The sequence below is a fragment of the Podarcis pityusensis genome (genome assembly GCF_964106645.2).
Source record: "Podarcis pityusensis genome assembly, chromosome: 8".
In the NCBI taxonomy this organism is placed as follows: Eukaryota; Metazoa; Chordata; class Lepidosauria; order Squamata; family Lacertidae; genus Podarcis; species Podarcis pityusensis.
In genome coordinates, this window is record NC_138033.1 from 37,551,325 (window position 1) to 37,565,259 (window position 13,935).

Genomic DNA, 13,935 nt, shown 5'->3' on the forward strand with positions numbered 1-13,935 from the left:
GTACATTTTGTAAAATTAGCTCACTGACACCTGAATAGGTTTTTCTTTAACATTTTTGTTAACAGCACTTTAAAACTGCATACAAACCTTTTGATAATGCAATGGATTTTCAATAGCATAGGACAGCGTCGAAATAAAATTTGGCTTTGTAATCAATGATGCACACTCCTGGATCAGAAACTGCGTCTGAAAAGAAAGGAGACAGCTGTAGCAAAAGTTTTGGTTTGGTTTGGGGGAGGCACCTATTATCTAGTTACCAGATATTACCAGGATTTTATTTCTGTAAACATAATATATATGTCCATGAAAGTACTTCAAACTGTCTTCTTACTATAGGATACGTTTGACAAATATTTTGAAATCATAAAGATGAGATGCCAGATTAAACTATTTTGGTTAGTCTTTCAAGAAGATGAACGCAATTCACAATTCTTAGTCATTATTGAGTATGCCCAGTACAACAAACATCATCTGAAAACTGTATCCATAGTAACAAAATAGAAGCTAATATTAAGAAATATTTTACAGAGACAAGCCAAACAAGTAACTTGACTTGACTTGTGATTAAACTTGTGACTAAAATTCAAGTTATTGAACTCAGTTACTAAGTCATTCAAAGCTTGAGAAAAATGAAGTTCCATCACACAAGACCTTAGGAACAGCAGTATTCAAAAGTAGCTCAACTCTTCTATTTTAACATTTCCTGAAGTTCACAAATCTAAAATGTGTTGGGATTATTTACATTTACAAGCCACCTTAGAAGTACTCAGGGATACAGTTATTTCAATTTATGAATAGCTTCCTATGAAGCCTCCTGAAGCAATTAATAATACCAACAATTAACACGTATATGAAACAGTTCAAATACAACACATACACAGACTTGGCATTCAGATATGGCACTTCTATGCAACTTTTGTACTCATAAGTGGGCTAAGCCAATCTGAAAAAAAGTACAGGTGTTCTCTGGAGTAGAGCCTCTTTTAAACTCTCCCAGAAATATGTGCTTACCTGACTCCCTTCCAGATTTCTACAGGGTAACAAAAACAATGCTTTAGGAGGTTTTTGAACTCACTGCTGGGCAGAAAATCAAGCTATATTTTAAAACTTAGGAACACAGGAAACTGTCTTATACAGAGTCAAGCCACTGGTGCATCTAACTCATTTTTATAGACTGACTGGCAGGCACCTTTGTAGGGTTTCAGGCAGGAGTGCATGGCATACCTGCCTGGAGATGCCTCTGGAGCATTTTATATGAAAAGCATGTGCTCTATCAATTAGCTATGGGACTTATAAAAGTAGTGTTCTGTTGTAAATGTGCTGCCTGTTTGAAATGTATCCATACATATATTTTAGTAGTAGTTTCAGTGCTGCTTTTACTGTATGTATTTTCATAATGGATTTTGTAAGTCACTACAAGATGGAAGCATTGTAGAATAAAAAAATGTAAAAATTAAAAATCAAGAAACTAATTGGAAATTCTTTAAGGACAAAATTTACCTGATGGAAATCTTTACCGCTACTTTTACCATCGCCACTGAAATCCACATGCGAGAATAGACAGCGTAGTAAATGCCTGTCTGCCTCAGGGCCGTGCCGATTCACAATCTAGTTACAAGAAAAACAAAAGAGCTGAAGCGAGGTACCATAGCATTTGTAACTACATAGAATCACAGAACTGTAGAATTGGAAGGGACCCTGAGGATCATCTAGTCCAACCCCCTGCAACACAGGAATATGCAGCTGTTCCTTATGGGGATTGACCTTCAACCTTGGTGTTTATCAGCACCATGTTCTAACTGAGTGTTTCTACCACCTTCAGCTGCACTCTTAAGGAGCAGGAGCCACACAGCTTTCTGGCAGGGTCCATGCTAGTAGCAAAAAGGAGAAAATAAGGGAAAGTCACAGAGTGTCCAGGTCACATTAAACTACAGTTTAAACAAGTTTTGGTTTAACATGACTGAACAGTGTGGTGGTAAACACTGCTCAAATGCCACAGCGTCTGACTTCTGATGTCACCCGAACCTGGGCTCTTAGTTGGTTTCCCAAAAAAAGAACTAAAGTGGCAAGCCAAAAATGAACTTTGTTTAATGCTCGTGGTTTGTCAGGCAACATGACAAGCCAGACTGAAGGGGGAAGCAAGTACAGCAGCAAGTGACCCTAGCAGTCTTTCAGAGGTTCAAATGGGCTAATGACCCAGAAAAATAGGGAGGGCTGAGAACCACTTTGTAAAAATGAAAAGGGATATAATTTAAATTACTCTTTAATAAACAGAAAATCTGCTTGCTTTTAAAGTAGAGCATGTTAGCACTAAGCAAAAGAAAATAAAAAAGCAACCTAAATATATTGCATAGTATGCATATAATTGAGGTAATTCCTGTTGAGTCCAGAATCGAAGATTTGTCATTTATTTATTAGATAACAAATTTATCTGGGTTACTTATATTAAATATAAAAGCTATTTTAATACAAAGTAAGTTCTACAACCAAAAGCAGCATAAATATAACAAGAAGGCAACTGCACAGCAACCCCAAAATTAAAAAATATTTTAAAAATTGAGAGGCCCAAACCACACCACTCTTTCAGAAGGCCTGAGTGAAACAAAAGATTTTACCTGGTGGCCAAAAGACCACATGAATGGGATAATACAAGCCTCCCAGAGATGGCTGTCTCATAATCTGGGTATCACAACTGAAAGATTACCGCCCTCACTTATTTTGGTGGGGGCACCAGGAGCAGGGCCTCCAAAAGATCTTAAGGTTCAGGTAGGTACACAGCTTGCCATTTATAAACCAGCACTTTTAAATTAGCCCCGGAAACAGATGGAGAACCAGCACAGCTGAACAAAACACAGGCATAGTATGATCAAACTGCACAGTCTTAGTTAAAACCTTTGAACTCCTGTTCTGAACCAACCACAGTTATTGGACCATTTTTATAGGCAGTCCCACATACAATGCAGTGCAATAGTCTAAACGGGAAGTCAACAGAGGATGGGCAATTGTGGCCAAGGTATCACCGCTCAGGCAAGGTCAAAGCTGGTGTATCCACCAAAGCTGAGAATAGGTAATTTGAGTTGTGAGATCATTTGAGCCTCCAGTGCTGGATCAATAAGCACCCCCAGTTGGACACCTGATCCTTTAGGGAGAGTAGAACACCATCTAGAACAGGCTGAATACTATTCACCTGGATAGATAAACCAAGCAAACAGGGCAGCCCAACTTTTCATACTAAGTGGGCTGCAATAGTAATTTGACACAGAGCCCATGGGCTGCACACTGCCTTGTTGCACACATGGGAGCATGGCCAAAATTTGATGCTGCCCCCCACCCTGCCACCTTCACACTGCCTTTGTAAAGCTGCCTAAGTGAGGCACCAGGCTTTGGAAAGGAGGCATGAAGCTCCATTAGGGTCCTACAGTTCTGCCACCTCCTTCCCAAAGCCTTGTTAGCTCTTTCCCAGCTTCGGGAAAGAGGTGGGAGGACTCTTAAGACATGGTTACAGCCCTCAGTCTTCCTTCCCAAAGCCCAGCTCCTCACTTAACCAGCTTCGGGAAGACAGTGTGAGGAATGGGGTGGGTCTGTGTCAAATGTTGCAGAGGCTGCCAAAAAAAGCCTCAAGGGCCACATGTGGCCCTTAGGTCACGCAATGGACCACAGTGAACCAATCAATACCTCTAATCTTCTGTGACTATGGGCAAGAGGGTTTCCACTTGCACAGCAGGGCTTTCCTTGCTCTCCTCCTTCCACTACCCCCAAAATTGGCTGCAAGGGGAGGTCAGAAGAATCCCCAAAACAATGCACAGGAAGAAGAGGGAGGATCATTCCATCTGGCAAGCTGCACTGCTTGTACTAATAGGGACTTTCATCATAGTGTGATGTTCAATTCCACCCTGAACCTCTGTTTTTCAGAGTTCAGCCAGTTCATTGCCATGCCCAAGCAGTGTGCACAGCCTCACTTGCATGTGATGAGCAATAAATATAAAGCTGAGTATCATCTTCATTCCGGTGACACCTTCAACCAAATCTTCAGATGCTCTTTCTCAATGGTTTCATCAAGATGTTAAACAGTGTGGGCAGATGAATAGAACTCTGCAGAACAAGCATCAAGCAGTACCTCCCAAACTTAAACCAGACAGCTGAACTGAAAGGACATTATTATTAATGGCACTGAACACTACTGAGAGGTCCAGGAGAATCAACAAGGTTCCATTTCCCATCTGCCAGCAAAGATAAGCCTACAGGATGACCAGAGTAATTTTTGGCTCCAAACCAGGTTAGAAGCCTAACAGAAATGGATCTGGGTTAGGAACCTTTGGCCTTCCTGATGTTGTTGAATCACAACTCCTATTATACTGTGGAACCATAAGAGGGACAGACAATTCAAAACTAATCTGATAAGGTAAAGGTAAAGGGACCCCTGACCATTAGGTCCAGTCGTGGCCGACTCTGGGGTTGCAGCGCTCATCTCGCTTTATTGGCTGAAGGAGCCGGCATACAGCTTCTGGGTCATGTGGCCAGCATGACTAAGACGCTTCTGGCGAACTAGAGCAGCACACAGAAACGCCGTTTACCTTCCCGCCAGAGCGGTACCTATTTATCTACTTGCACTTTTACGTGCTTTTGAACTGCTAGGTTAGCAGGTGCAGGGACCAAACAAAGGGAGCTCACCCCGTTGCAGGGATTCGAACCGCCGACCTTCTGATCAGCAAGTCCTAGGCTCTGTGGTTTAATCCACAGCGCCACCCGCGTCCATACAATCTGATAAAGCACCTCTCAAATAATTTTTCCCTGCCTAAAGCTTCGTAAAGGACACTGGAAGCTTATTACTGAGCAGCGGAAGAAGAGAAAGCAGCTTTTTGCCAGTGCTGTCTTTTGATAATGTGTGTGCAATGAATCACATATTGGCTGTGTTTGCACATAAACTGTGGTTAATGTTATTTAACAGACCATGACTCACCTCACAGACAAGCAAACAACTCACAGCTTGTTTACTTCGTATCAGAGCAGGTGCGGGGAACTGTGGCGCTCCAGATGTTGCTGAACTACAACTCCCATCATCCCTGACCCTGGCCACTAGCCATGCTTACTGAGACTGATGGGAGTTGTAGTTCAGCAGCATCTGGAGGGTCAGAGGTTTCCGACCCTGTTCTAGATAATCAGATTCATCTAAGAATAATTAGAATGAGCAGATCCCTACTCTCTTGACCACCTTGGGAGGGAGGATTTATTTACAATTTTCTATTTTAAAAAATACTTACAGCCCCACACATCACCAAATGGACATGGAAATTTTATACAAAATATCAGTTGAAAACAATATATAGCTCATTAAAATCCTAAGCTAAATTCAGAAAACTAAACAAAATCACAAGAGCAACAAAACAGGAGTGCAGCAATACAGCAGAAGGGAAAGCATCCACTTGCCTGAAAGGCTTGGTAAAGAAGCATGTCTTAACTTGACACTGAAAATGTTACAATGACACACCCCAGAAGGGAAATAAATAATAATAATAATAATAATAATAATAATTTATTACTTATACCCCACCCATCTGGCTGGGCTTCTCCAGCCACTCTGGGCGGCAGCCCTCTCATTTGTCACTAGTATTCAGTTGTTTGGCGCTTTTTATATTAACATCTTAGATTGGGCTCAGCAGCAAATTGGCAACCAGCACAAAATCTTTCAGGACCAGCATAAGGTGAGCCCTAACAGAAATACCCAGCAGTAACCTAGCTAGCTCCTGTATTATGTACCAGTTGCAGCTTCCAAACCATCTTCAAGGGGAACCCCATAGAGTGCACTGCAATAAACTGATAAGCAAACATTAGCCACTGGCCTATAGTTAATATTATCTGGATCCAGGCTGGGCCGACTTGTAGCTTCTTTTAAAGAAGATGCAACAGCTCATTTTGTCAATGAAGAAAGAGCAAGTGTGAGTTTAAGCACAGGGGGTTTCCTTATATCTTCTGCTGTGAATTCATTCAGCTTCTCTGCATTCACCTTTTCTTCCTTTAGACAGCTTTTGACTCCTTTACTGTTCAAAGGTCCAGCTGTCTCCCTAGATGGTCTCCAACTACTGAAGTATTTTGTGGTTGTTGATTTTTGTTTTTAGCAGCTGTCATCCTCAAATTCTTTTTTTGCATTGCTTATTGTCTGCTTGCAATATTAAAGTCTTATTTCCCCCTTCTACATGCATATTTTATAGTTTTGTTTTTCATGTTTTAATTTTGGTCTTTTATAATTGTTCTCCATATTATATACACTATAAAATGAAAATTTAAAACTTTACAAAAGAATCAGTTATTTAAAGACCTTAAACACAAAAGTTAAAAAGTATTTGAAAGTTGGATGTAAACAAGGATCAAAGTAGTATACTTCTAAGTAGTACTGAGTATAAGACCTTTCAAGTGAAGACCAGAACACACCGTTAACCAAAAACCCTCTGCCAGCTTCAAAAGTTTGCAGGAAAACTAGGGCAGCAACAACGTGGGCATATGGTGCCACAAAGATGTTGCCCTGAAGTAACTGTTCTTCAGGTCACTATATTTCATGCTACACTTCTTCCACATTCACTTTTTCACATCTCATGCAGGTTGAGAATTAAATGACATTACTAGCCACACTGGGCAGGGAACTGAAAATCTGAAGGTTCACTTCACTGTTTTCACCATCATTTCCACCACCAGTACCAGCCTCAATTCTTTTTTTCCCTTTTTTAAAAATCTAACCATTCAAAAAAGGAATGCAAAAAAAGAAAGAGGCAACTACTTTTGTAACTATGAAAAACACAAGCCAGAATGAACAATTTTCATTTAATAAGGAAAACAGACAGTAATAACACTTGCAATAAATTCACCCTAGAATGAACTAAGTATTGCCAATTTAATTTTGCATTAAACTACTATAAGACATTGCAAGAAGGTCAGAACAGGCTGATTTTAAATACTCAAAAGAACTCTGTTATAAACATGGAAATGAGCAATAACTCTACAGGACCACTGAGTAATTAAAGCCAATGTCGTAAATCAATTCAGGTACAAACAAACAAAAAAAGATGAAATAACAGGATAAATAAGATATGAAACAATTGTCAACTCCCAGCAAGCAAAATATAGTAAGATCTTAGTGGCCTGTGGTGTTTTGCACTACAAATCACATCAACCAGTTAACATGGTCAGTGGTCAGAGCTGTAATCCACAACATCTGGAGATTACCAGATTGGGGAAGGTTGTTCTAGCAACTAAACCAATCAAGCAGTGAGAAGTAGGAATATAAACAATACAAACTAAGTTGTGGATACCCTTTTCATTTATTTTTTTTAATGGCATTAGTTATTGACTTACATGCTGTATTTCCTGCTGGCTGGCTCTGTAGTTTTTCTTGGTTAAATTGTCCACCAGGTAGCTGATTTGAGACAAGGCCAGCGAGAGCGAGTCAAGATTCATTGCTGGTTGGGGCGGAAGCAGGCGGCCGAGCCCGGCGCAAAATCACCATTATTCCCCTTTAGTCACCTCAGAGACAGGTTAATTTTTTTCCAGTTAGCCTATATAATCAATTTATGCTGTATGTTCAGCTCTTCTTTCCCAGTATTCTCACTCTGTTCTGAACCATGGCACCTGCAAGACAAAACAGCAATGATTATACATAATCTATTTGCTAGTGACTGGTCATGTATAACTAAACAATCGTAAATGTAATGATGGTACAGGCCAGAGTTTTATGGGAAAGCACTTGCTTTGCAAGCAAAAGGTTGCAGATTTGATAAGGCTGTTAAAGGCAGTTTGAACTATAGTTTATTTCAGGGGTCAGGAACTAGATCCGGCCCCGAGGGCTGAATCCAAAACTGCCACACCATCTGTGAACCACCTTCAACTGAAGAATCAAAGAGCACTCAAAGTACACTCTGGATACTTTCCAGCCCCAAATTTAATTAAAATTGGGACTGCAGAGGAAGTTTATTCCGCAGAAGAATATTCTGCCACTTACCCTTCCAAAAGGAGGGCTTGTATTTGACATTGAATTTCAATTCAGCAATGAAAGAGAGTCAAGGATCATCTGCATTTGGGAGCTAAAAGGAACAAGTGGCAGATCACGGTAATGCTCCCAATTGTTTCTCTAGAGCAGCGGTTCTCAACCTGTGGGTCTCCAGATGTTGTTGGACTACAACTCCCATCACCCCTAAGCTCTGGCCTTGCTAGCTAGGAGTGATGGGAGTTGTAGTTCAACAACATTTGGGGATGCACAGGTTGAGAAAGGCCGTTCTAGAGCCACAGCAGTACCTGCCCCACACCTGAAGTCATAGGTGAGTGTGGCATGGGAGAAAATGGTATTGAAAGTCAATCTGGGGCTACAGGTAGGCTTGTGGTTATTCAAAGCCAGCATCATAAGCCACAGTCTGAAGTTGCCCTATTCAGACAAACCAACCAGAGTTAAAACTAACCACATTTGGCCCTAGTTTGGGCATAACAAGCCACTCCAAGGTGGAATAAAAAACAAGTGCTTTCGACTTCCTCCTCTAGGTTGCACTGGAAGAGGGAAGTAGTGCACAAGCCAAAGAACACTAAAATCCCTGTTTAGTGTATTGTCCAAATACAGTCAATGAGTCCAATAGGAGCAAAAGACTATTTTATTCAGATCTATAGAATTATGAAGAGTCTTCACTTGTTAATGAGAACACAGGAGTTTATTTACACTTTCAACAGCATGAAGTGTCATGTATAAGATGTGTACCCAAGTGCCAAATCCCAATTATTGTTTTAAGCAAATATACAATTTTTAAAAATAATTTTAAATGATCTGTTCATTGGCATTTGCCTCTCTTGACGGAAGCTTATCATCAGGATTGTAGATTTCTTAATAGGTTATTGTCCTGCCAATATAGATTCCAAACTTATGAAATGATAAAATTGCTTCATGTTTACAAGGCAATCTTGAAATCTTCACAAGTTTTGCTTTCAGATTTTACAGGCCATTTCCAAGACCAATGCGGAAAAGATTGCAAGGCCTGAAATTCTGCTGAAGAAAGATGATCATTCTGTAATATATGGAGAGAAGTGGCATTGATTTGTGGATGGACTGAATATGGGACAAAAGCAAAAAAAAAAGTCAGAGAAACAAAGATTTCATCCTGATGAAGTGGGCAATAGAGGAAGTGTAAATGAGATTGGTAGACGGGAGGAAAGATGAGACGTTTGGCTGTGTATGTACAGTGGTCCCTCCAGATACGAACTTAATTCATTCCAGGGGTCCATACGTACCCCAAAATGTCTGTATCTAGTTTCTGTGCGCACTGCACACACAAAGTTTCTGCACACACACGCGGCGTGACAAAACACTTCTGCGCATGCAGTGAAACCTGGAAGTATACACTTGCGGGTTTGCTGCATTTGCAACCCAAAAGTTACGTTACCCAAAGGTAACGTAACCTGAGGGTCCACTGTACTGGCAACAATGACACATCCCAGTGGAAATATCAGAGAAGTGATGTGGGATTGGAGGGAAATAAATATTTTTTGGGGGTACAGCTGTACAGCATTAGCATACAAGTGGTAGCAAAGCCACAGTATGTGATGAGGTTACCCAAAAAGAATGTACCAAGGGAAATAGCAGAGGGCCAAAAACAGAACCCTAAGGGATCCCTACAAACTGAGAAAGCAGAGGAAGACATTCCTCTTGTGTGTTAGAAGTCTGACTGGCCTCAACTAGAAGCCAGTCATTTGGTGTCACTGGTGTCCCATGCTGTGGAACACTTTTGCAGCAGTGATTTGGCAGGCACCCTTACTTTTGACTGTCAAGCATCTCTTAAAGACTTTTTAATGCCTATGCAATTGCTTAGCATTTTCTTGAGCAGCCAGTCATTTTAATGATTGTTCTGTACTGCTTTTAAAGGATTGCTATAATGTTGATGTATAAAACCCCAATGTTTTCTGAGAGCAACATATATATACTTTTCTAAATAAATAATGATTAGCCAGTTAGGAAGAGAATCAACTGAGGACAGAATCAAGGACCTAGGGCTTAAAGGGAATCACAACTTAATTGTGATCAGCTGTATCAAGGGGTGGCAGAGAGATCAAGGAAGATGAGAACTGAACAGAAACCTTTCCACTTGCCAAATAAATTATTTTCATGAAACAAACTATTTTCTGAAGAAGTGTGCATGCACACAAAAGCTCATACCAGTAACTAACTTAGTTGGTCTCTAAGGTGCTACTGGAAGGGATTTTTTAATTTTATTTTCATGAGAGTAGCCAATATTGGTGAAATACATAGTGGGTAGTCAAAGTCTATCAAGGTTAGCCCAAATTCAGCTAGAGAACTTTTAGCATTTAAGCAAGGTTTAAGACAAAGGAATCGGCTAGCTACACTACAATTTAGATTACAACAAAACTGCTTTCAGCAACTTAAGCATTAGCCACTCTGCACAGATACTAACCAACTGGTAGGACTACCACTCAAACCACACTGTGACACACAGGGGCACAAAGCCACCTTAAATAAATATATAAATCTAATTATCTAAAAGGCAGAATGGAGTAGCTTAGTATTCTCAAAAACTAACAGCATATTAAAATAAAAAATCATGATGTGTAAGATAAAACAAATTTAAATGTTTCAAAAGGGGGAGGGGGAGGAAGGGTGAAAGGAAGAGCTTCTTGAAAAATGAGAGCAAGATGAGAATTGCACACAAGTGGGAAACAAAACATGAGTAGCCAACATAAACTGATTGAAATGTCTAAATGAGCATGCAGCAGCTTCTGCCCCACCCATATTAGTTTATTGCCTCACACGCAGTATCAAGGGTAAAGGTTAGTAGTACCTGTTGTGTACGTTGAACAAATGGAACTACGTACAATGTTGACGGATGTTAAATGCTTTAACCTGTATGAGTTAAATATGGAACATCCTGAATACAGCTCGAAAATCACATAACTTAGCACTAAAGTTTGCCACCTACCAAGGATTACAAGGTAGAGCTAACTACAATTGTGCTGGAAAGGAAGCCAATACTTTTGCTGAATTTGATTGGGATCCTAAAGCTGAAAGAGCTGTTCCTCAAGATGGTCTAGCTAATTCATGGTAAAGTGAGATTTGAACCAGCAACTTCCTAATTCATCGGTCTGCTAAATCCACTCCTTTACACAAGAATTAGGCCTAAGTTGTTGGATCCATTATTGCCTCTAACTTGAGCCAAACCACAGCTATCATGGCCAGTAGCCACTGAAAGCCATTCAAATGGGTTGCCATTAGTCTCCTGTAGGAGCAGGTTTCAGTTTAACTATGGACTGTGTTAAGAATTACAGTGGTACCTCTGGTTGTGAACGGAATCTGTTCCAGAGGCCTGTTCGCAACATGAAAAGCCCACAACCTGAAAGTGCCGTATCTGCGCAGGTTCACGGTGTGATTTGGCACTTGTGCACATGCGCAAGCGGCGAAACCCAGAAGTAACCCTTTCCGGTACTTCCGGTTCGCCGCGGGACGCAGCATGAAAAAACATAACATGAAACGTAACATGAGGTATGACTGTACTTCCTTTTGCCAATCCTGAATCTTCCAACACTAAGTTTCACTGCATGTTCATGAGTTCTAGTGCTATGACACAGAGAAAAACTTTTCTCTTCCCACTTTATCCATGCTGTGAATAATTTTATAAACTTCCGTCATATCATACCATATATTTGTATAATGGCGCTATGATACTGAAAGTTTTATTTTAATTTTTCTGCCCTAGTATGCCTTTTCCACAGCTGCTGCACACTGGGGTAGACATCCTCATTGAGTTACCTACTATGACCCCAATGGCTCATTCCTGGTCAGTCACTGCCAGTTCAGACTCCATGAGCATAGATGCATTATTATTTTTTGCATGCATCTCCTCACACTTCCTACACACTGAATTGCATTTGCCATTTTACAGTCCATTCACTCAGTTTAGAGAATATTTTTTGAAGCTCTTGAAAATCTTTTGGGCACCTCATTGCTCACCCCTATCTCTAGATCCTCTATGAACAAGTTAAAAGGCACAGTATCAATCCTTGGAAAACTCCACTTTCTACAGCTCTCCATTCAGACAACCTTCCGTTTATTCCTACTGTTTGCTTCCTATTAACCAATTCCTCTTATACCATAACTGCTAAGCTTACTGGGGAATCTTTGGTGGGGCAACTTGTCATAAGCTTTTTGAAATGCAAGTACTGTAAGCAGATCACCTCTAACTATGTTTATTGACATTCTCAAAGAACTCTTAATAGCTTCATAAGACAAGAGTTGTCTTTGCAGAAGCTATGCAGGCTCTACTTCAGTAAGTCTTGTTCTACCATATGCTTAGTTATTTTCTTATTAACAACACTTTAGATCACTTTTTTTTGGCACAAGAAAAGTCCAAGCCCATATAGGTGAAACCATGTGGTTCACATGAAAAGATAATGGTTTCAGTTCTGTAATATGAAGACAAACAAATCATTCTTCAAGTTACCAGAAAGCATTATTCCAGTGCCTGTCTCACCTGCCAAAAGAAGCCCGGCCAAACTGGCACCAGACCACAGACTTTTGCCAGAAATAAGATCCCACTACCTCCCCGCCTATCCCCGGTAAAGTAACGATGTTTATAGGACGTTTGAAACAGATATAGCTCCTATAAGCAGATTCAAGTCCGTCGTGGATCAGAGATAGGAGGAAAAAACGGGAATTAAGCTCTTTCTCCGCCTGTATTGTAGCAGCCTCTGACGGGTATCCTACAAGACGATTCGGGAGCGGCTGAGGAAGCCCGAGGGCGGCGCACACCTGGGGCTGGCGGGCTCCTCGACATGGATTAACTAAAGCCTCTGAACAAGCAACAACGCTTCCCGACCCGCCTCGTTCGCTCCCACAAGTAGTGGCCCAAGTCACTTCCGGCTTCGGAGGGCGGGCAGGGCAGGCCAACGGAGCGGACGGGGCCCCTCACCATTTCTCGGCGGCCCAATTGGGACGGTCTCCTGGGGGCAGGCAGGAGCCCGCCGTTGCCGCGAGCGACCCTCGGCTTTTATTTATTCCGCGGCCGGACTCGCCTTCGGGGCGCAAGAGGGGAAGGAGGGAGAGAGGGGTAGGGGGTTTCCGGGAGGCCTCCTCGCCCCACCACAGGGGACAACACGTGCAGGGACAGGCGAGCTACGGGCAGGCCCAGCTCACCACTCCTTTGCTTAGCGCTTCAGCGCCGGCTACGCCGGGAGAAACGCGGGACGCAGGCCGCCCACCGCTACCTCCAATACCGCTCGGCCTCCCGGTGGCTTCCGCCAGCGCCGGCCTTGCCGCCTGGAGCGAACGGCGCGGTTCTCACCTGGGGCGGGCCGGGGGCGAGGGTCTCGGGGCCGGGGCGGGCGCCTGGCTGAGCCGCTCGCGCTTCTCTAGCTACCTCCTCCGCTGGTTCCCAAACAAAATGGCGCCGGGAGTCGCGCGCTCACGTCGCGGCCCTTCTCTTCCCGTCTTCCCCTGCGACGGACGAAAGGCCAGGGGGCGGGGGCTCCTCGATCTCGCTTAGCTCGCCCGCGCGAGAAAGCCCTGGCCCAATCGCAGGCTGTGTCCAGCTCCGCGCTCGAACCCGCCTCCTTGCTTTCGTCCAATCCCCACCTCGAGGGGCAGCGCGATATTATTTTTTCCCCTTTGCGTCTGCGTAGGGACGAAGGCCAGGTTACCCAATCCGTGTTCGGAAGTGGTTGCTGGAAGGCGGCGCAAAGCGGAGGAGATAGCTAGGGGGCGCTGCAGAACTATCGGCCGACAAGGATTGGCTAAAGGCAATATTGAGCTCAGCTTGGCCAATCATAACGTGGCGCCACGAAGGGAGCGTGTCAGCTACGACCAATAACAGTCGGGCGCGGTTGCTGTGGCCGAGGAGCCAGGCGTGAGGCGCGATTCCTTGGGAAGTGTAACGGGGCATCTAGGAGGTCGACGAGCAC

The 13,935-nt window shown here is 42.7% G+C and overlaps 1 protein-coding gene across 7 annotated transcripts in view; it reads right to left on the reverse strand.

Moving 5' to 3' along the window:
* CNOT1 (CCR4-NOT transcription complex subunit 1) overlaps positions 1–13,470 on the reverse strand; it is a 58,223-nt gene extending 44,753 nt beyond the window's left edge. For 6 of the 7 annotated variants that reach the window (XM_081016877.1, XM_081016873.1, XM_081016876.1 and 3 more), the window contains exons 1-4: positions 13,320–13,470; positions 7,348–7,620; positions 1,501–1,608; positions 88–186 (exon numbers count right to left, since the gene is read on the reverse strand). In XM_081016877.1, the coding sequence (XP_080873003.1) occupies positions 88–186; positions 1,501–1,608; positions 7,348–7,449 (309 nt within the window). In that variant the 5' untranslated portion in view covers positions 7,450–7,620; positions 13,320–13,470. The remainder of the gene's footprint in view (positions 1–87; positions 187–1,500; positions 1,609–7,347; positions 7,621–13,319) is intronic. The other variant, XM_081016872.1, reaches the window with a different exon arrangement.
* Positions 13,471–13,935: the final 465 nt, after the last annotated feature.